Source organism: Cynoglossus semilaevis, chromosome 11 (genome assembly GCF_000523025.1).
Source record: "Cynoglossus semilaevis isolate Cse_v1.0 chromosome 11, Cse_v1.0, whole genome shotgun sequence".
NCBI lineage: Eukaryota > Metazoa > Chordata > Actinopteri > Pleuronectiformes > Cynoglossidae > Cynoglossus > Cynoglossus semilaevis.
Window position 1 is genome coordinate 15143996 of NC_024317.1, and position 23167 is coordinate 15167162.

The 23167-nt window shown below is 40.4% G+C and overlaps 2 protein-coding genes across 2 annotated transcripts in view; both read right to left on the reverse strand.

Moving 5' to 3' along the window:
- Positions 1-696: 696 nt before the first annotated feature.
- Positions 697-12686, reverse strand: LOC103386563 (rho-related GTP-binding protein RhoA-D). Its single transcript, XM_008320892.3, has 5 exons — positions 12529-12686; positions 7521-7678; positions 5174-5294; positions 4447-4577; positions 697-3515 (listed from the first exon to the last, which is right to left on the reverse strand). Exons 2-5 carry the CDS (start codon positions 7674-7676, stop codon positions 3342-3344), a joined length of 582 nt encoding a protein of 193 aa, XP_008319114.1. The 5' UTR covers positions 7677-7678; positions 12529-12686; the 3' UTR covers positions 697-3341.
- Positions 12687-14170: 1484 nt separating this feature from the next.
- ppm1j (protein phosphatase, Mg2+/Mn2+ dependent, 1J) overlaps positions 14171-23167 on the reverse strand; it is an 11102-nt gene continuing 2105 nt past the window's right edge. Inside the window, exons 2-10 of the mRNA XM_008320891.3 lie at positions 20069-20183; positions 18890-19219; positions 18662-18774; positions 17984-18068; positions 17494-17612; positions 17279-17342; positions 16799-16906; positions 16560-16711; positions 14171-16062 (exon numbers count right to left, since the gene is read on the reverse strand). Coding sequence (XP_008319113.1) covers positions 15915-16062; positions 16560-16711; positions 16799-16906; positions 17279-17342; positions 17494-17612; positions 17984-18068; positions 18662-18774; positions 18890-19219; positions 20069-20183 — 1234 coding nt within the window. The 3' untranslated portion in view covers positions 14171-15914. The remainder of the gene's footprint in view (positions 16063-16559; positions 16712-16798; positions 16907-17278; positions 17343-17493; positions 17613-17983; positions 18069-18661; positions 18775-18889; positions 19220-20068; positions 20184-23167) is intronic.

A 23167-nucleotide genomic window follows, 5' to 3' on the forward strand; every position in this document is an offset into this window, starting at 1 on the left:
CCTGTGTTAGTCAGTGACAGGAACTGGAACACAAATACTCTTGAGAACCTTCTGATTAAGAACTTGACTTGTTACCGAACGTTCTACTGCCCCCTGTAGTTCCAACTATGTCTGAAATTGTTAAAGTAGCAGATGACTGAATGAGTCGTCAGCTGATTAGACACAACCCTGAGTCTGCAGCTCAACCAGCTACAGAAGACGTTGACGTCACCAGCAAGTCCTCACAGTGTGTGTGCTTCTAACCAAGACTGTTTTCTGAAACTGCTGATAAAAGCAACAGTTTCCTTCTTCACATCTGTCATCGCCTAATTTTAAAATCACAGCCTGACAGGTAAACCAGCAAACAACAGAGAGGTTTCACAACCCAACATAAACAGGAAAATTAACTTTAAAGAACCCACAGACCGCTGACAGTTGTCGACAGAGATGCTCTGCTGAGAGACAAAAGATTGAGCTGACTGGGAGCTGAGTCTTTTATCAGCTGGAGGAACCATAAGCAGGTGTTCTGCATTCACACAGGTGTGTCTGATGGTCAGGTCGTCAGTCCACACCCGATCACTCATCCATCATGTGAGGACAAATAACCACTTACTCCTGTTTGTCAGTGTCCAGTTGACACTAAGCCAGTGTTGGAGAAGAAGCTGAAAAAAACGTCAGTGTCAGACAGAGCCAGGGTCAAGATCCACCTTCAGGTTGTTCTTGTTTCAAAAATAGTTTATTAACAATGTTCATGTTCACTCTAAGATCAAACATTCATTACATCACTTCCTGTTCACAAAGTAAAAGTACAATAACAGGAAAAAAGATAAAGATATTTAATAATTTTACTGAGAGAAGGAAAGAAAGCACAATTCTCACATATGGCGGTGTGTGTGTGTGTGTGTGTGTGTGTGTGTGAGACCCTGGGTTTTTATGACATGCAGCAACCCTGAAAGAACTTTTTTGCACACAGTAAAAGTGAAGGGCATTTACCAATAAATTACTGTAAATTATCACTGAATCCTTGAGTTGTGCAGCCGTTAAATGTTTCCTACCTTTATATGACTTTAAAACTTTGTTGCTACTGAAAACATTTTCTCAATATCTCCAACTTTTCAATTACTTTGGTGAAACATAATTTTAATTTTGCAAATATTCCAACTTTTTTTGTTATTGTTAATTGTGTTATTATTGTTATTGTGTTTTTTTTTAGGTTACTTATTCTGTGCTTGTGGTTAAACACACTGTTGTTATATATTTAGCAAAGTATTTCATCTCTTCTTGTGCTATTAGTTGCGTTAAAACACAAAAAATGATTTACTTATTAATTTATATTTGAGGTACTGAGATGAGGTGTGTATTTGAGGTGTTTATAAGCAATTTGGTTTTTTTCTGCAAAGAGAAAACAATCACGCATTGCAGACGGTAATCTACCAAGAACGTTGTTCAGTTACAGCCGCTAGAGGGCGGTAGCTCATATTAAACCTTTATTGTAGGTACAGACTTGGTGTTTAGTGCTTGTCCTGGGAGACTCTTAGAAAACACACGCGCTCACACGCACACATTGAACACAAACGGTTAGAGTTTTCCATTCTCCTAAGTTGAGTAACAGTCTGACGTAAACATGCAGCCAGAAGACACATAGAGCAGATGTGTGAGCCACTGACGGAGTAAAAGTGAAGTGGTGAGAGTCGGTGCCATCAGGACTCTCTCCCTCTCTCTCCCTCTCTCTGGGCTGTTCTGTCAACTGTTGCAGGCAAATGAAAATAAATTCAATAAAAAAAAAACCCTCATGCAAATGCTGAGTCATGAACAGATGAGTTCTGACAGCAGGTCATGACGAAGCATCTGAGCCACCGCAGACAGGTTTCCCCGGGTGTGACTGCAGAAATCCCCATGATTCAGCTCTGCCTTTTAAAATAATGAGGTTGAAACTAAATGTAGTGTTTAGCTGCTTTTCAGCTACAAGACTCAAACAGATGCTATCAAGTTAGCATCGAGCTAAGGGGCACCATCAGGTTTGGGAAGAAAGATGAGAAAAGGCACAACAGAACAGTGAAGGCACCAGGGAAAACAACAGTGTCTCTCTCTCTCTCTCTCTCTCTCTCTCACACACACACAGCTCTGCTCAAACATGTCAAGAATGTCATCCTACTGGAAACATACACACACGCAGCAGACAACACTTCCAAGAATGGGCTAACCCGTCGGACTGGCCTGCAGCAGGCGTAATTGGGAGGTTTACATCGCAGCCACAGGCAATCAACAAGGAGGGAATGTTTCAGCCGAGTTGAACTGTTGTTTCACTTCTGTCCCAACTGTGTTGTCTCCCCTGGGTCTAACATTGTCTATCTACTGTGCACCGTGGGCCTGGCCCCAAAAACCCTACTGTGAATGTTGCACCTGAATGACCGGATCTTTCCGAAAGACATTTTCTGGACCATTATTTCATCACACAGTTAACAAACCTTTGTGAAGAGCTAAAATGATTAATCGATAAATTAACTCAAGTTGACCAGGAAAATGTTTCAATTAAAATGTTCCTGGATTGAAGCTCGGGGTAGTTTAGCCACAGCTAATCATCGGTTCCAAGAACAGTTTAACAAGGACGCCTATTGTGGCAAAATGATGCCAGAGTTGCCACAAATAACATGGAGCGACGCTCAGAAAAGACGAAAAACTAAAGGGCAGAAAATGTCTTACGTGAGTACAATTTGGTTTTGACTTCTATTTTTGGGTACCCTTTGAATTTCGTGGTTGTTGTCACTGCTGGTTCTAGAGCAAAAGACGAGCACTTTGTCAGGCTTTTCCGCCTCTTTTAAAATAATTGTTCAATCGTTTTGTAATGAATCACTTAAAGATTGGGTCTGTGGTTCTGCTTGGAGTTACTGTGACCACAGTGCAACAGCGGCACCCCCTGCTGGCAGAGAGGGCGGGATGGGAACTAATCAAAAGCACCAGCTATTGTGGACAAGAACAGCAGTTCTTCAACTGCTACTATGATTAAGAGATCAGGATGACGAAGATTAGAAAGGTTATCTTGGGGCCAAATCGTAGCCTTGTTACATAAAAACAAACAAACAAACAAAAATAAAACAAGTAATTTCAGGAGAAAGAGTAGACATCAGGAAATAAATGCCAATCAAAGAGAAACATGACACAGCAAGTTCTAACAACATTTGTAACAGGCATAAAGTCCACTTCCTGTTTGGGCTGTGCTCCCACTCCAGTCATCTGCTGGACTCTGGTGGTGAAACACAACACAGCAGAAAGACGCTGTTTGGTCAAAGGTCAGTCTTTTTAAACTCATTCTCTTCTCCGTTGTCTGCTGTTTTTCCTGCTTTTCACAAACTCCAGTCGCTTTACAGCAACGTGCAACCACTCCTCTTCTTGCGCTTGCGCACCTGCAGCGCCGCCCTGGTGGCCATCTCAAACACCTCCCGTACACCATCCTTGGTCTTGGCGGAACATTCCAGATAGCCAAAGGCGTTGATTCTGCCGGCCATGTCTCTGCCTTCCTCCGTCTTCACTGGTTCCTGCAGAGTCGGAGCAGCGTTTGTTAGGAAATGCATAAAAAAAGTCAATGTCATGGTCATTAAAAATGGAGCAGCCTGGTGGTTTTATCACTTGCTCCGAGGCAAGATTTATTCCATATTTGTTTCAGGAGTGGAAGAGAATTACTAATGATGTACTTAACACCAGTACTTCTCTGTAATGGGACTTCATACTGATGACTCGGGGCTTGTGTTTGAATAAACGAGTATTCTGTGAAGCTGTGTCTCCGACTTGCGGTAACTTTTATTGAACAACTCTGCTCCGGTAGGAGGCGGTTTTCAAAATAATTTAATTAAAAACCTCATTTTAAATTATTTTGAAATCTGTGGACATTTTCACACATTTCACGGAACGAACGACTAACAGTCGGTCCAATGAATATTCTACATGAATTCTCAAATAAATCGTTAAATCATTTTATTGTGGACCAGTGATTCCCAACCACAAGGTGCACCATGGGTAACTGTCCAATTTCACTTAACTGCTAGAACATTTCACTATCATCTAGGGGTGTGAGAACACGCTGATACACTGAAATATCACGATATTGATATTCTACACCAGTGTATACATTTTTATTATTAACAATTAACTGGCAATTATTCATGGCGTTGGTTCATTATATTTTGATTGTATTTCTTCTCTGATTCCAGTTGTAGTAACCAGATGTTCAGCCTGGACAGCAGTGTGTGTTTACTATGCTGACATTTTTACTACAATTAAATTGTTTTAAAAAAACCTCAATATATCGCCATGCTTATAGTTTCTCAGTATACTGCAATACATTGTATTGTTGACCCCTGCATCATGACACGTATCCCAACACCAGACTCTGACCACCACCACACTGCCCTGCCATCAATGGAACCTTTTTCCTGTTTGTAGCCAGTTTTTCTAGGAGTACTTTGGTACCTGCTTCATCTTGGCCAGCTCTCTCCGTGTGTGCTCGTCGTTCCTCAGGTCCTTCTTGTTCCCCACCAGAATGATGGGAACGTTGGGACAGAAGTGTTTCACCTCAGGTGTCCACTTCTCAGGGATGTTTTCTGTCCCAGGAGAGACAAAAAGTAAACTGAAATACTCAGGAGACTGACTATAAAAAAACCCTGTGCAGAACATTTCCCATGACAGATCGCTGTGCCGACTGCTCCAGGCCACGGCTGTATCAGTCACTACGTCACTTTAGTACATAAAGGCTTTTCTATTACAGTTGATACAACTGAAACTGATCAAACATAGAAAATATTTAGAAAGATAAAATATCTGATGAAAAAATGTCCATAAAAATATCCAACAGTCTCAGTGCAAAAGTCTCCTTATAAAGTTGGTGTATTTCAGCCAGTACTATTCATCTCGACGGTGTCTTGTAAAACGTGTGGAGAGTTTCTTTCTAAACTTCAGTCCAGTCGTTGTCCTCAACAACATTAATCAGTCTACTGTCCCTCACAGTCCAGTTTTCCAGCCTTATAACCTTATATTCACAAAAGTAAGACAAAAATGTTTTGGTGTGTTTATCTGCAGGGATGTCGCCCTCTGTTTGTATTTTCTTTCTTCTTCTGAAGTTCATTTTTAATGTTGGACTTAAAAGAAAGCAACAGATCAACATCTCATTGAATGTCTGAATTCTGTTGAACAGTTTTACCTAAACTGTCAGGGCTGTCGATGGAGAAACACATCAGGATGACATCCGTGTCTGGGTACGAGAGAGGCCTCAACCTGTCGTAGTCCTCCTGACCTGCAGTATCCCACAGGGCCAACTCCACCTGGGACAAAACAGTACCAAACACAAACACTTAAAATGTAGCTTTTCTTATATCTATGAAAACTACAGTCAAAAGCGGAAATTCCCAAAAAGGTTTAATCACATCCTTCTTTATCCAAGACTGTTTGAATTCATTCTTCAAGTTTCCTCTTTGCTAAAAATAAATCTGTTCATTAGAGGTGAACAAGTGAAGTGATTGCAAGGAGGCAGTCCACAGAAAAATAGGTTTTAGAGTTTAAATATATTTGAATTTCAGATTTAGGAGAAAACTGGGGCAGTGGTGGCTTGATGGTTCAGGAAGTGGACTTGGGTCTCAAAGGTTTCAGGTTTGAATCACACACACACACACACACACACACACACACACACTGCTCCCCGGGCGCTTGAGCTGCCCACTGTTCACTTTGATGATGGGTTAAAAGCAGAGGTCACATTTGGTTGTGTGCAGTGGTGTGCTGTGTCACAATGACAAGGAGTTCACTGTCACTTCAAGTCAAACTACAAGTCAAATTAGGACAAAGACTTAAAAGCTCACAAATTCAAAAATTGTTTTAAAACAAATCCCATTTCCTGCACATTTCTTCAAAGGAAACAGTCCTGAGGCTGAGAGGAAAATTCTGTTTGCCCTGGAGCTGACGTGTGTGACGTGTTTGTCAGAAGTCCAGAAAAAACACAGTCACAACATCATCAGAAGGTTTTGTATTTTCTTTCCTTTTGTGGGACAATCAAAATGACTCTTACTGTATGGCATTTTCATTTTCATTTTCCCAGAAGTCAGAAACAAGTTTTCCTCCATCACTGACTACATACTTTGCGTTTCGACCATAACTTTTGATTTGAGTATTTGATGTGAGACGATAAGTCGTTCACAGGAGGTCATTGTGCAGAGACCTGTCCTCATCTCTGCTGCAGCTGATCTCAGCACTGTGAGCCTGTGATGCTGTCAGTGTGGTTTAAATTAACTCAGAGACTGACCTCATCCCAACACACCACTGATTAATTGAATTAAGGGAAGCGGGTGATTAGAGAGCATCAAACCAGATACCTTCTGTTCCGGGTGCAGCTCTGTGCTGCAGAGCAGACGGACTGTTGCCACAAAAGAACAGAGAGAACCTTCACCATTGTGTGTTTTATTTTTAAATATACTGGATCCAGTGCTTGACAATAGATGTTGCCCACAGAGAGAACATGTATCAGTCAAGGCTCCTGAAATAGACATATGCAGAGGCGGGGGGTGGGAGGAAGTGATGCACTGCTGAGACTAGAAGGGCAACCAGAAAAGTGCTGTTCCCACTGGACTTTGAGGACTATGGAGGGGGGTGGGGGGGAGAAGGGGCGACAATTATTTTTAGAATGTCCTGCTCAGTTAGTGTGAGAACATGCTTTTTTCCCTCCCTATAAGTAGGTGAAGGAGGAGGTGATCACGAATCTTATCCAGACAGTTGTGTAAGGGCTTATTTTACAGTAAAGCCTTCCTCCGGGGAGGTGCAGGGGATTTACTTAAGAGGCCAACACCACACCAAAATACTCCCTTCTGGGCTGATTTCTATCTCGTTAGCCTAAGTTTTTATTTCCTGTGCAGCAGATGACTCCCACATCTGACAGCGACCAGAAGGGAAATTAGAAATATTTATCCAGTGGCAGCAGCAGGAGGACGAGGAGTAGAGGGAGGAGGAGGCAAAGGCGGCAGAGGTGGATCCTGATGGAGGACGTGAGGGAGAGGGCGATTGCCAAGAGACGTCCCTGTTCCCTGTCTGTACAGGAAACAGGGAAGTCCAGTCATTTCCTGTTTTGCCCAGTGGTGATAATGCGGCAGTGGTCAACTGAAGAGAACAAAACCCTGTGACATCACAGGACATCTGCAGCTCACAGGTTTTTCAGGGAGCTGCTGGGACACTCCAGTTTCAGTCTTTTGTATTAGTTTTAATTGATCTTATTTGTGACTTTTTTAGATGACAAAAAGTTGAAAAAGTTACTTTTCAGCTAACTTGTCTCATGTTAGAATGGTTTAGCTAGACTAACTAAATAACCACAGGGAAAATACGAGTTCCCTCAAGTTTGACGATGGTAAATATTCAACGTATTTAATGAGAAGATTCACATTGTGGCCCTAAATGGTACTGCACTCCACATATTGCCCATCTCTTCTCATGTCCCATCCATCAAGTTTTTGCTTGAAGTTTCGCATCAATCACCCGCGAACCCGTCACCTGCTCTTTGTACAAACCTGTTTTCCGTCAACCTCGATGTCAGCGATGTAGTTCTCAAACACCGTGGGCACGTAGACTTCGGGAAACTGGTCTTTACTGAAAACAATCAGGAGACAGGTTTTTCCACACGCTCCATCACCGACAATCACCAACTTCTTCCTGATGGCTGCCATCTCTGCGGGGGAAACAGGAGAAGGCTTTTTATCAGAAACACACTTCCAGGAATCACAGACACAAACATGGTGACAATACTGAAGTTGGTCAACAGGAGGAGCTGCTCATGCTGAGGTGGGAGATTTGATTTGTTATACTGTAATAACTATTTGGACCATTGTTCCCAAATACAAAAATCAACAACAGTAACAACTGACTTGCTTGTTTAATGTCGCAGGAGCAGAGATGGCCCTCGACACCATGACAGACTCAGAGCCAAACAAGTGGCCGTCGCTCTGAGGCTCTCTCTGTGAAACCAAACAATCCACTTCCTGTTCTCTGACTCCAGGGAGGGGTCTTTTTGGCCGCTGTTCTGTTTGGACAGGCCTCACCAGAACCAGGTCGCTGAGAGCTACCAGGCTTGTTTACTGAAACTTACTGTACTAGTGTGCAGTACACACTCAACTATATACTACTACTCTCTGCTGTGAAACTGTGGGTTCTATAAAACAGAACCTGTTGGTCTGCACTGATGTGATTGTCACAGTGTGTCTCGTCCTTCTTCCTTTTTACATCAGTTGTTACTATTCATGATAAACTAACAAATCATTTGGTCTGTTGTTGACCTCAGTGGACGACAGAATGGACAATTAACCCCTGAGCGTGAATTCACATTGGTAACAGACTGACAGAGATCCAGGAGAGGAGACCTGAGAAAACTAAAGTCACATGTCAGGAAATGTATTTCCTGACACTGTTAATGTATTTTCCAGTTTTCTTGAATTTTCTATACCATTCATAAAACACATCCAAAAGTGGTGGGCGGGGGCACTCAGGAGAACACAAAGCTATTGAAGGGGGAACACAGTCTTATGTATTTTTATTTATTTATCCCACAATGGAAAAATTGTACTAATTTTTAAATTTATTAAATAAGTTTAACAAAAATATAATATATGTAGCAATTACAGAATTTAAAATGAAGTTGTTTTGCGAAACAATAGTTGGGAGATAGCTACCAAAAGGGGGGGCTAAAGAAAAAGTTTGGGGTTGACTGCACTGGTCTGATTTGTGTGGTTCTTTAAAAAAACATAGTGTTCCTCGGTGCAGATGTGCTGCACATGGACACAGGCCATGGCGACAGTGACACAGGCAGAAGAAACATCCTGATATATTCAATGAGTCACAAATAGACACTGCAACCAACTCCCCATGACTGATGCTCAATTTAGGTACTAATGGATACTATTGACAGCGACAGCTGAGGAGGAAGTTTGCGGCTGCCAACAGTTAATGATTTCACTGTCGTCGTCGTCATTCTCATCGACCCTCTTCGTCATGATTCAGCTGTCAAAAACGTCACCCACTCTGCACATCCACAACAAAGCCTTACCCCTTATGACTCAGTCCAGACACCATGGGTGTCAACCACTGATCTGCAGCCACACTGCTAAGTGGAAGCAATGGTGACAGGACTTTCAGTGAACCGTGAAAAAGAATGTGACGAAACAAAAGATTCAGGATCATCAGTCAGCAAACTTCACTCAAACATGAAAGTTAATTACGGCTGCAGATGTTTTCATTTGTCACACAGAAAGACGCAGATGGACACAAAGCAGTGAGTCAAGCTAAGGTGAAAAAAGGCTGTCAGGAAAATACATGTTAGTAACTTCACATTCTGAATCATGAAGCATCAAGTTTCACTCGTACTGATACTAAAAAAAAGTATCAGTACAAGTTAATTTCCTTACTCTCCAATACTGAGTGCTGGTGCCAATACTGGGTCTCAATAGACAGGGTGGTGCACAGTGTGTGCATGACCTCAACCCAAAGCACAGTGAGAACAACACACAAGAAAATGTTGAAAATCTTCTTATTAATAGAAGAATATTTCAATAGAAAAAATAAACAAATTGTCAAACAAGAACTGACATTGTCATCATATTATAAATTATAAATTATAATTATAAAAAAACTAAGGGTCCTGCTTACTGTTGACTCCACACTGCCCCTAGTGGCTGAAATCTTAACATAAGGCGACGTCTGAAAAGGATGCAACCAATTTCATGTGTAAAAATAAACTAAGCTTTACAGTGAAAAAGCTAAGAAAATGTTAATCAGAGTTTAATTCCTGCTCCCACCGAGTGCTAATAAACATAGCATAACATAGCAAATAAGCATTATTTCCTGAGCCTCGTCCAGCGGCCGCTCAGGTTAATGAATACACAAACTCCCCCTTATTTTCTGAGGAGGCCTCCTGAGGCTTAGGGGCCAACAGTTATGCAACATGCTGAGCTGAGTTAGGCGACAGCAAAACATGACCCTGAGCCTGAGGTCGAGCTGGAGTCTCTCCTGCCCTCACAGCAAATTATTATCAACATGCATCAGACGTGCGACCAAGCAAAGGCCTGATGTTCTGATCATCTGCAAACATGTCAGAGGAAAAAACATTATTTTTCTGGTCCAACAGGTTCTTCAGGGCTGCACCTTCCACCTGGTTATTTCTCCACATAGATTTTTCTACTTCACAGGTTTCTGGAATCTGGTACTAAAGGAGTTCATGTACATATCGCTGTTGGATTAGGACATTTTGATAGTGGGATGATTCACTATGGCAAGCAATTTATGGGTATTTCCATTGGCAAATAAGTCAATGATTTGTTTTATTACTTTAATTAACTCTGATGGCAGTTTGGTACGTAAAATACAAAGAATTGTTGAACATGCTGAACAGCATTTCCATGTAAAAAAGACAAACATCATCCTAACTGGTTTGGTTTTTCCACAAAAAAGAACTTAGTTGCTCTAATAGAGAGGCAGAGACTTTGTTATAATAAGAATATATATAATATGACATTTGATGTATTTTTGTACAATAAAATGCAGCAAAATAGTAAATTCAAAATAACAAAAAACAATATTTCTTTTATATTTCTACATTTATGCACCACTGGGGAACAGACGAATCCTTAAATAGAAAATATTTCAGAGATATAAACCAGACAACTTGTTTCCTCTAAAAATACACACTAAAATGACTCAGCGTGATGGGTATTGTACTCATGTATTTCTCTGGCTAATTTTAATGTCTCTACCGTCAGCGCTGAATCTCCTGAGTCTTCTAGAGAAATAGGTCAGAGTTCATCAGGTGTCTTAGTCAGAGCAGACACTGTCTGTCCACATTGTTCTAATCCCTCAGTAAAAAAATCTTATCTGATTAAATTGAACAGATGGCAAGTGGTAACATGTCACATGCACACATTAGTCCCTAAAATTAACATCTTAAAAAAAACATCTTTATGACAGCTTTTTTTTTTTAAGAAAGCCCAGGGTTTGAGAACATGGGACTGAAATGCTGACAGTCTGTTACACAACAGCTCAGGTCAACTTCACACATTCTTTAGGAAATGTGTTAGAAAAACGTAATCCTCTTCCTGAAACTCACAGTCGTGGACTTTCAGGCCGAACCATGGAATTTCACATGAAGCCAACAGCAGCGCACAGTATTTGGTAAATACACGTGTTGGCTTTCATCAGGATCATGGTAGAGTTGAAAGAGCTTCAAAGTCCTCTTTGAAGGCTGAAGCTCCATCCAGACAAACTGGGATCTGATATCAAAAGTCTGAAAGTGAGTGTGAAACGGAGTCTAAAATTTTTACTTTACTTGGAAATTTCGCTCAGCCTTAATTAATACACGCACATCTGTCACAGAGTATGTAGTAGAGAATGTTAGCTTTGAAATAATCTGTCAGTGTAAATAAGACAATGTAATTGATGCTAAGATTTTGGAACTTAGACTTCCTGTAAATCAAGGTACCTGACTAAAAGCAAAACACAAACCAAAGTTTCATTCTGACAGGACTTTCGCGGATTGTTTCAGGGCCACGAACCGACTGTTTAAGACTTCTGGTTTAGGGTATTGAGGTGCACTGTACTAGAAAATACAACCCATGACATGGTCTTCAGTACTCTTCAATTAAAAACATTTTATTGTTTAGAAATTAAATTGGTCTTTTAAAAACCAACCAAAATCAACCATCAGCTGCAGGACCTCTGTGGACTCCCCTAGGGCTGTGAGCCCCCTATTGAAGACAAACTGATTTAAAGTGCACTTTGTTTAAAAAGTAAGAAAAATGGAATAGTATAATAGTTTTCTACTTTATCAGCTGTAGCAAAACAAGCATGAGCAAAATTCTAAAAAATTAAATATGCAAAAAATGTAAAAGCTTTTTAAATAAAAATTGTATAAAATTCATCTGCACATTTTTAAACAAAATCCAAATTTGTCAAATAAAATAAATCCAATAAAAAATGCTGACTAACCCTAAAGTTTAAATCCTTATCAGCGGGAGCTAAATCAATAATGTATTTGACAACAGTCCAAAGTAAACCTCGGCATCAGCACCGACGTATTATTTTGCAAAGTATTAAAATTTACCTTGGTGAAAGCTCGTTAGGCAAACCAACGTTTTCTCCACTATTTCACCATATCAATATATCTCTTAAAAATTAGCGCATTTTACGAGAAGAAAACATGCAGAGCAAAGGAAATAAACATGAGACGAAATGGTACAAAAAGAGAAAATGTTAGAAATAAACCCGGCTCAAATCCACCGAGTCTTTCAGTGACCTGCACCAGGTCCTCTGCTTTCACTTTATAACTCCTTATAACACTGTGATCAACAGCTGAACTTTAACACAGACACAAGGGAAACCTCAGCACTTCTGCTCTTCTGCCACAGTTGAAGGAACAACTCCAACTAAAACAGAGGAAACACCGCTGAGGAGCAGCCAACACCTTTTTTTATCCCGAGTGTCAGCCAAGTCTGAATAAAGTCACCAAGTCTCCAACAGACAGCAGGTCATTCTCACCTGTCTCCGGGCAGATGAGAAGGTTTGTTCGGCGTCAGTGAGAATATCCTGGTTGGATCGTTCTTCTTCAGACTTACAGACACACACACTGATATACTCTCACTTCTTTGCTGCAGTATTTGCTAATTTTACAGGGAGGGAGCTGCTGGAAACCGGGGCAGGAAAACAGGACCCTCCCACTGACAGCAGAAAGGGGCAAGGACTGCATGACTTCCGCAATTGACTGTCAAAATTAAAGACCCCATATTGGTTAAAAGCAGCGGTGACAACTAAGTGTGTTTATGTCCCGTGTACCAAAAAGAAATATGAATATTTTGAAAGGCAAAAATTAATGACACTAAAATCTCCAAAATATAAAATTGAAAACGTTACAAGAAGTTAGTTTGGTAATTAATATTTTTATTTTGAAGGCATGTTTCAAAACGTCCGGTATTGTAAAATTTTCTTTTTCTTTAACTTGACACAGCTGCTGCGGGCACAGGCCCCTCCCTCCTCCTCGGTCAAGGATGACATCATCTGTAGTACAAGTAGACCCGTGCAACAGGAGCGATGGGTGTGGACCCTGACAGAACTGAATGTCTCCACGGAAAAACAAACCCATCAGAACACAACACAGCGCAGTTGCTGAGCAAAAATAAACTAAAAAAAAAATTAAATCCACGCTATACAAAAATGAAAACATGCAAATATCAACAACAGTAAAAACATTGCATTCAGATTAGATTACACCAGGTTAGGTTATCTTAATTTGGGTTAGTTTATGTTAGTTTGGGTCAGGTTAGGTCAAGGCAGACTAGATTAGTGCTTCTTCATGCGTGAGGGTGTTAAAGAGAAAGTCTGTTAATGTACAATCTGTTCAGACAGAACAGCTGACCAAGGAAATGAAATGTTGACTTGCACTTAACGTCATGATGCATTTATTTTTATATTGTATGCCTTTAATTTGTTGTAACTGTTTAGTTTAGATTTCACCCTGCTTGGAAACCAAATCTGCCAGAATAACATAGAACAGTTTGGTCCAGAATAGTCTAATGAATCCAAATGCATCATGTTCTCTCTTCAATTAGTTTAATCTCCCATGGTTGAGGAGAATTATTCAATATAATGAAAAATAATTAGACTAGATCCCTATTTACGGTTTGTGTTACCATAAAAACTGACCAGATTTGACCTTGAAAACAACATCTAAATAAAGCAGCTCATGCGAACATGAAGTTATATTTAAATATTTGGACACTCCTTTCAGATTGGTCTGTTTACATGGAATTGTATTAAAAACCAAATTAATGACTTTACCAATGCATTTAGCATTATTTTATTTATTAGTTTAAAGGATTAATAAAGAAGTTCTAAAAAGAATTCTAAAGTATTTAAACCATAGAACCAAATAGAACAGTATTGAAGACTCCCATCTTGTGCACTTTTTAGTGTACTCAAATGCCCTAAATCAAAGGTCTTCAACTTGTGGGTCATGGCCCTTAGATGGTCCACACAATTTGTGCAGTGGGTCCTAATAGTATGACTCAAAAAATTCTGAATATAAATATATGCTTCAGAGAAAGTTTGCTAGAATATGAACTTCTAATGCAGTAACCCATTACAGCCAATGATGCTAGTGTACAAAAAAACTACTGGAGACGAATGAGAAAAACAAATCACGTTTATTTCTGAACACGTTGTCCTTTCACTTTATCACTCATAAGTTCAAATTCTAGGAATCATCATTTTTTTTAAATCAACTGTGACAGAAACATTAAAATAAATGTATAACAACTCACATTGAGTTGCTGTGAAAAATTATAAAATAAAATTATCTACACAAAACATAAACAATGGTACAGAAGAGGTAAATGGGTCAAATTTAGTGCAAGAAAGAAAAGAAAAAAAAACTCTAATCCCACTCAGCTCTGAATAAGGCATGACTGTGATGTTCACCACATCCTCCTCCACAAACACAGGGAGGGAGGAAGACAAAAGACATGTAGGAAAATCTAACATAAAAACATCTTAATGTTCCTTCTGGTCCTCATCTCCTTCTCTTCAGTGCAATACCAAAAATAAAATCATCTCCAAACACATTCACTATTAGTAACACTCATTTAAATATGTCCGCATTATCAACACGGAGCATGTGCAACAGGCGTCACGAGCCTCTGGTGTCGTTCATTCTTTCATTCATCAAAGAGGAAAAATTCACTTCTGCAATGGTTTGCTCCTCTCTTTTTTATGTTCTTCATGCTTTTTGTTGTACAGATATGTTTTCTTTCCACAAGTTGTTTTTGTTATAAATCTATGGTCTGTAAGTGCAGCACTCCCACTGGGACGGCTGCACAAACAGTTGCCCCCAGATGCATTCAGCAGTGGGCAGCTCTGTTTACTGACCCTAAAGAGAAGCTAGACTTGTAATGAGTCACAGATGGATTTGTATTTCAAATTCAAAGATGATATAAATAAAATAAAATCCTCCACAGTTACTGGTGACAGTCCTACTTTAAACATTACACTGCACCACGGGTTCTCGCTCATTGCTCACACCACCTGAAAAATAAACATGCAAACGTTTAAACACTGTTGTTTTTCTTGTGCTTTAAAATTTGAAGGGAACGGGACTGGATCACTGTTAGCGCCTCCTAGCTGCACACACGGGCCTGACGAGGGTGTTAGACGAGGCTGACAGACAGACTGAGAGGATTCGCTCAGACTTGAGCTCAGCTTCAGTTCAGAGTGTGTTTTGACAGATCACAGTTTGGTGAGCGACAAACAATAACATCTGTTCATCTGTGCAGCATAAACCGAATGACTGTCACTTAAATGTCAGTCTGAAAGGTTGTGATGAAACAGGCCTTAGTTTTATGTTTATTCTTTTTTTTTTACTTTATATTTATATATTTTTTTACATCTCTAACCTCTTTCTGCAGCAGCATCTCTTTGGTTTCCTTAATCTTCCTTCAAAATATTATTATTATTTTTTTAAAAAGTCACCTGTAGGTCATGACCTGCAAATCAACAGTTATTTTTAAATGTCACAGTCAGTAGTTGACCTCGACATGGATCAGGAAACAAAAACACAAAGGTTTGGACTCTGACTGGCACCTGTAACAATGACACCCAGGTTGGTTAGAGTGTGTGTGAAGTGAAGCAGCTGGAACAGGTTCTGACAGAGGACGAAGGCGCTAATTGGACCAGGGTCTTCACTTCAAACCTGGTTCAGTTCGGTTCTGGTCTCTTGTTGGTTTCAGGGAGAAAAATACGATGAAATGAGTCACGTGACAAAACAGATAAACATCAGAGGGCTACTGCCCCCTGCTGCTCATTCAGTCCAGGATTGAGTTAAAAAGACTCTGAGGAGTCAGTTCTTTAAATTGCAACCTCTGCAGCGTGTCACATCATGTCTCTGACTCATGCCCTGCCAGTGGGACGACAAACACAGTGATGTCATCACCTGAGCCCAGCTTGTCATTAGGCAGCCTCCAGCCACGCTCCTTCAGGATTCCTCGGGACCTCATCAGCAGGTCCTGGGCAGCCAGTGTGTATCTGTGTGGCACAAACCAACACACACGACATCAGTTCATTCAGTTTCTAAATATTTTGTAAAGAAGTGCAAACAAATCCTCACAGCTCAGACCCTCGAGCAGAGAGTAGATTAAAAATAAAACTCACCAAAAAATATATTTTATGACATGTATATCAGTGTTTATAAATTACTTCATATACTCATCACCATTTAATTCTGCAGGATAAACCTGTCCTCTAAATTTCCACTAGGGGGCAATATACGTTTATAACAGTATAAAGAAAGGGAACCTCTTTCTTTCTAGAGTGGTACTAATAGTACAGATCAATTAGTAGACTGGAACTTTTAGTTGAGTTAGTTATGATCACATTTGGTGAAAATAGTAAAATAAAAAAATAAAAAACAACAAGAAACTGGACACAAATATAAAGTCTACCTATATAATAATGTTATCAAAAAATACAACTGTTATCTGGAACTGGTTGTGGAGGATTATTACTGTAGTCAGACTCAATACCTCATGGGATCAGAGGGATCACTGGAGGATAAGTATGTTGACACAGCATCTGCCACTTCACTGTCCGTCGTGACGTCCCACAATCCATCTGTGCCCATGACCAGGACGTCATCAGGGCCGTGTTTGTGTTCGTCCAGGTTGTAGACCTTCACCTGCAAATAAATAAATAAATAAAATAAAAGCAAATAACCAATCTGGTCATTTTGACTCTTTTTGCCACCTCAATGTTTCTGACTGACCTCAGGAACACAGGAGAGGAAGGGCTTGATGTAAATGTTGGAGTTGTACACTTTGAGGTCGTGGTCTCCCAGTCCGCGGGTCACACCAATGGTGGCCATCACACGGGCCTACAGATCAGAAAAACCCACACATGGAGGATTATTAGGAAAATTGCGGTTCAATAGTAAAGTGGGTAGCCCGCTTGCCTTCCACGTAGAGAATCCTGGGTTTGAGCACCAGAGGAATCACATAGTTAATGGTATGGTGTACATACTTAATATTTAATCATGTGTGGTTGTGTGTGTTGGTTTGAAAAGACTTACACTGCAGATATTCCCATTGAGGGACAAATAAGAGGCTCAAAAAATATCATTAAAGGCAGAAAAAAGAAAGTGTTGTGACGTCTGACGTACATACTCTGCAGCGTGGAAGTCACATTTGAGGCTGTCTTATTTCAAGCATGTAAATGATTGACCTCATGAGGTTTTCTAACATCTCACCTTCTTCCCTTCTCCGTATATCAGAGGGAACTTCAGATCATCTTCAATGATGGTTTTGTAAGCCCTTCAACAAAACACAACGACAAACCTCAGTCATTCACAGCTGAATCTGTTACTTCAGAGACCAAACAACTGAATACAGAACTTCAATAATTCCCATTGTCACTGATTTGTTATGAGCTGTGCAGCAGCTGCAGCGACTCTTATGGTTTTACCAGCCGGTCATGGTGTGGTCTCTGTACAGCATCTTCTTTCCCAGCTCACTGTGTTGGATCCTCCGAGGAAACTCAATGTGAGTGAACTCATTACCCAGCAGCTCTGGCCTCAGGAAACCCTGCAGTGGCATACCAGATCAGAGACGTTACCAACACAGAGGAAGTCACTGGGAATAAATGTGTTGTAAATGAAAAGAAATGGTGGGATGGTGAAGAGTGAAGGCACCAAACACAGCTTCTAGTTTTAGATGAAAACACCATCCACCCACGATGTGACTCAGCTCCACAGTACAGTACAACGTCAACTGAAGCAAAAGTACCACAAACATCAAACTGGTTCCTATTAACTATTTTTTCCCAAATGCTGTGTTTTGAACTTACATAAATCATTTTAATACTAAACTAAATATTCAAATATATTTGCTTTATTTTTACCCACTATGTCTCTGAGCAAGATGGAATTAATTTAACATTTTAAATAAATAAATACCAGATACTGCAGCCGCTGCCTCTCTGACTCAGGTGTAAATTCATTAGTCATCGGTATAACTGTGTTGTTCCGTATGATTATAGCCCTGCAGAAGAAAAAAGGATTAGAGGGGAGACAAGGTTATGGGTAATATTGTTATGAACACCATTAATGAAGTTATATGAGCAGGTGTGGGGTTACATGATGCTTCTGCGTGTAAAATGACAAACTATACATTGACTACAAGTGTAGTATTTTTACCCCAAAACAAATGTCCCCACAAGGAAAGCTATACCAAGACCACACACACACACATCATCTGGTTTTCTGGAGTTGTGAGAACACATGCCGTAATACTTTTCCAAACTCAGTGGTATGATTTCAACCACTACAAATGTATGCCTAATCTTAATCCCTACTCTAATGCCATCCCAGCCCTAATCCTAATCCTAACTCAAAACTAAATCTCTTACTAGAAATCTCAAAATACTCTCTGTTCTAGTGCGGACCTAAAGAATGTGTAGAACTTGAATTGGACAAAAGAGCAGAGATGTCAGATACTGAGTCCTTCACTTTAGTACTAGTACCGTACTTCACTCTGCCAGGACAGTTGTTTGCCATGTTTTCTCAGTCACAGCAGATGTTCCCACCAGGCATAAATGGATATTTGTCACAGCTCAGCTGCTCAGCTGTTCTCACCTGCTGTCTCCAGCATTGGCTACATACAGTTTCCCCATTAGATGAATGGCAGCTAAGGCACAGCAGCCACCAGAGATGGCGTAGGACGTTTTCTCCTTCTCGATCAGATCATCCTGGAGTAAAGAGAAAAAAAAACAACAACTTTGTTTCACCTTCTGTTCTCAGGCAGCTAACTCATTAGCTTTATCTGTAGACAACTGTCTGGTCCTCTCCTGGTCATGAGCTCACCATCTGTTTGAAGGCCGTCTCTATGACTCCCATCAACAGACTCTCCAGACTGACAACTTTCTCCATGTGGAATCGCACCGTGGAGTCGTTGACAGCATCGGGATCCTCTGGTTCCTGTGCAGCTCCTTTCTTTGTGTCTGCTTGGTACGGGCTGCCATTCTTGGCCAGGCAAATGGGTGGTGCACTAGTGGGATTCTCCAGCAGGTGGCAGATTTCCCCCAGCCGGTCTCTGATGAGGTAATGAAGGAGTTTGGAGGCCATGATGGCAGCGCCAGAGCCGGCGTGTCCATCAAACACACCCCAGAAGTGGAGAGGAATTCCTGTGCCGTCCTTTAGCGTTTCACCAATGTAAAAGAAGAATGTCATAATAAAATAAAAGAGAGTTTGCCAACAATATTCTGCCATTAAGAGAAACAATAACATTTATAGTAAGAAGTGGTAAGAATCCAGCAATATGAGATGCATCATGTTACAGGGACAACAATACGATATATTGTAGTATACTGCGATACTGTAGGCACTATGAAATATTGACTTTTTTTTAACTCTTAAATACTTGCAAATGTATGCAGTCCAGAGGTTTAAATGCAACGCAAAAATGAAACACACACATGAAAATTTGCATATTAATTGTTAATAAAAAACCACACAGTGCTGTAGAATATTGATATGATATTGTGAAACAAAATATTGCAGTACTTCAGTGTATTGCTATTTTCTTGGTAAGAAGGGAAATTTAATTGTTTCCTTCTCCTCACTCCCTTAACACTCTGTTCTGTTTATCCATGTTGCTCTGGGACAGAGAATAAAGCTGAACCACCTTTGTGTTTTCAGGCATGTTCACAGGCTGACGTGTTAACATTTGAATCCCAACGAGACATCTGCCTCCTGCACTGATGCCAGGAGAGGAGGACGGGGGAGAGGGGGAGGGGGTGAAGGGAATGACGTAATTCATTTACACTGAGAGGAAGGCTGGCAAATACGTGGTGCGTGTGTGTGAGCGTGACGGTGTAGATCTGTGCACACATACATAAAAAAGACGGCTGTAATGTTCTGCACAGACTTCAGTGAAGTGGGCAGCGACTGTGTTTGTCTGATGCCTGCTGCAGTGCAGGGAGTGAGGCCTGCAGACATTTTCTCCTGCAAATGTTTTCCAATAAACCGAGAGTCTTTTCTCACCCCGTTGTCCTCCACCACGGTGGAGTTCTTTTGTTTGCCACTCGGCTTCTTCACAAACAGCTTCTCACACGAAGCCTGGTCCTCGTTCAGCATGCTCTTCCCTGCATTGATGACTCTGATAGAGAGAGAAGGAGATGAAGAGAGGAGAGGAGAAGAAGTGAGGTGTTTGGTCAAAACAAAATAACAACAGCAGACAGGGAGACGGAGCGAATGTGAAGCAACAGAGAGGGTGAGAGGGAGGCGAGGGCTGGTGCAGGCTGCAGTCATGTCCCAGAGAGGCGGGAGCCTGGAGGCAGAGTTAAGTGTTTTTATATGAGCTGATCCCAGTAGATGATGATAATGACTGTGGAATAATGCACAGTCTGCTCCTCCTGCAGCGTCATCTGTTCTGGTCGGAGCCTCAGGCAGACTCTGCAGAGGCAGCAGTGGATGATATCAGGGGTTCACAGGTTTGTTAAGAAGAAACAAACAAACCAAAGATAGAAGATGAAAAAAAAAAAAAAACACAAGCTAACGTTAATGCCAAAGTAAGACTTTTAGTCGCCATCTTTCTGTCGTAAATGTTTTAGGCCGAAGACAGTCAGGATCAAAATAAGTGGCTGGCTCACCAGCAATGACAGCTTCTTTATGACAATCATTTTTAGTCAAATTAAAAACTGTTGTTATGATGGTTGGTGCATTGACCAAAGTGGATCCAAAAATAGGGGGCATTCAACCGTAGGTGGCAGGAAGTTATTGGAAGGGGATCACAGTGTCATTATCATCATATTTGTCCTACAGTCAGGAAACTACACTGATTTGATTTTTAGGAATGTCAAAGGATTCAAAATCATTCATAAAATGTATCACAGGGAGGGTGGGGTTTAATCATGATTAATCACAACCGATGATGAGCATGTTTAATCATGATGGATCTATCCTGAAGTTGAAGCCAACATTCAGCAAACACATGCTGAATGTTGAGATGTTTATCATCATTTACTTGTTGCTATGACTACAGTACTTTGAAGTATTAATAATATGTAAGTATGAATACTACAATAATATACAGATATGTTGTATGTACAGTACGTGTTGCTATTTGTCAATAAAAAACATGACTGTTAAAAAGGTTCATGTCATTATTTTCCACTATACTTCAGTATAGTGGAACTCCTCCACCCCCACACAGAGTGGAGAATCAGCCACTTCCTGTATATTCAGCGTAATCAGCCACTTTCTGTGTATTTAAAATCCCATGTCACATGCTCTCCCTGAGCTATAATTAAACACAACATCGACTCCCTGCAGCAGCGGTTCAATCCTCGTCCATAAACCACTACAACTCATGTCATGTGTTTCCTTCACTTGTGACAGAAAATCTCCCTGTTACTGTGCAACATGTTGAGTGAAGGAAGTTCAAAAGCAGAACCTGAGACTTCAAGTGAACTCTGGATCACGCAGTGGGAACTAAAAGTGTGGACAAAATAAACTTGACTGCTTGAATACCATATATTTACCTAAAATATATGTTCTACGCATATATCTGTGTATTACCATGATGTTGCATGCTATCATGAGCGTATGATAATCTCATTAAACCAGACTTAATGCTGCACTAGTTCCTGTTGTGCATTGTGTATTTAATCACTGTGCTCCTTATATAAAAAGAGAGTGTGTGTTTGTCTATGTGTGGAATAAAACAACGTCAGTTAGTTGCAGGCAAACACTGTGAACCTGCTGCTCCACGATTCTGTAAACTGAAATCTTTGGTCGGTTTTTAAATTCCTTTTGAGGGAGAGGAAGTTGTGTTGTGAAAGGTGTGGTGTGAAAACTAAAGTGTTACACTGGGCTGAAGTAGCTGTGGCTTTAGACTGAAGGTTTCCTGACATGGCATTTCAGATGCTGTGGTTTTTACATTAAATGTTTAACGGGGCATCTCACTAATCTCACTAAGACCGTTAATAAGAAATGGACAAATTGATACAAATGGATAAATTGACATGTCACAACATGACAAACAAAAAAGGAAATTACAAGTAAATATATTTTTTAGAGTGTTATGATCCATCTTCAATACTTTTTTTTGTAGTGACAACTGCTGAGTCCCCAACGTCAGGACATTCACAGCTATCGCCTCAAAACTCTAATTGTGACACTGTAATTTATACAAAAATGCTATTTTCAATGAACATATGAAATGTATTTATCATTGACTTCCTATTGATATTGATTTGCCCTGCTGCACCCCACAAACTTAGGAACCACTGCCCCAATAACATACTGCCAAATACTGTCTACAAATAGATGTGTCCATCTGTTGAACAAGTCTTCAGTTAATGACAGGAAAAGAAAACTGGCTCTAAGTTGGGTTGAGCTCTCTCTCTCTCTCTTTATATATATATATATATATATATATATATATCCCACACACATTTACACACTGCACATCACACTATTAATCACACAGCATTTGTTGCTTTGTTTTTGGTCTGTGCTAGCTGCAGAAATGAGGTGCGCCCAAGTGGGCAGGAGAACAGTTATTTCCCTCTAACAAGCGCATTACATCAGCTGTGTGGGATCATTTTGACGTCCAGCATTTAAAGCACGCCATAAAAATGAGGTGAAAGGAGGAAATACACTAAAGGTAACTAAAGGTAAATACACATTAACTAGAATAAATGACATCACTGTTTTCCTAGCATAACATTCAAATGGTAGGACATTAAATGTTAGCGTATCATTTGCAATTAATATTTATGCGTACAACACGGATTCAGATTTCAGTGCAATGTGACAAGTTACACTGCATTAACCTGATGCTACATTATACTGTTCCTATATAAACACAACCTGAACTCCATTGCTGTATTATAATTCATTTAATGACCCACCACCGAGGTGTCTGTCCCCCCATTTATGGCCACCCGACGTACAGTATACAGTTGGCGACCCCTGTTGGATAGTTTCTAAATGGTAAATGGTACAGAGACAACCCTAATTACCAGTTTAATGTTACTTAAGTAGTTTATCTTATCTAAATATTTGAGTGGTTTAAAAATAAGGCTGTGTCTTAGTGTCCTGGGAAAATGTGGTTCCTGAAGTTGGATTATTTAGGAA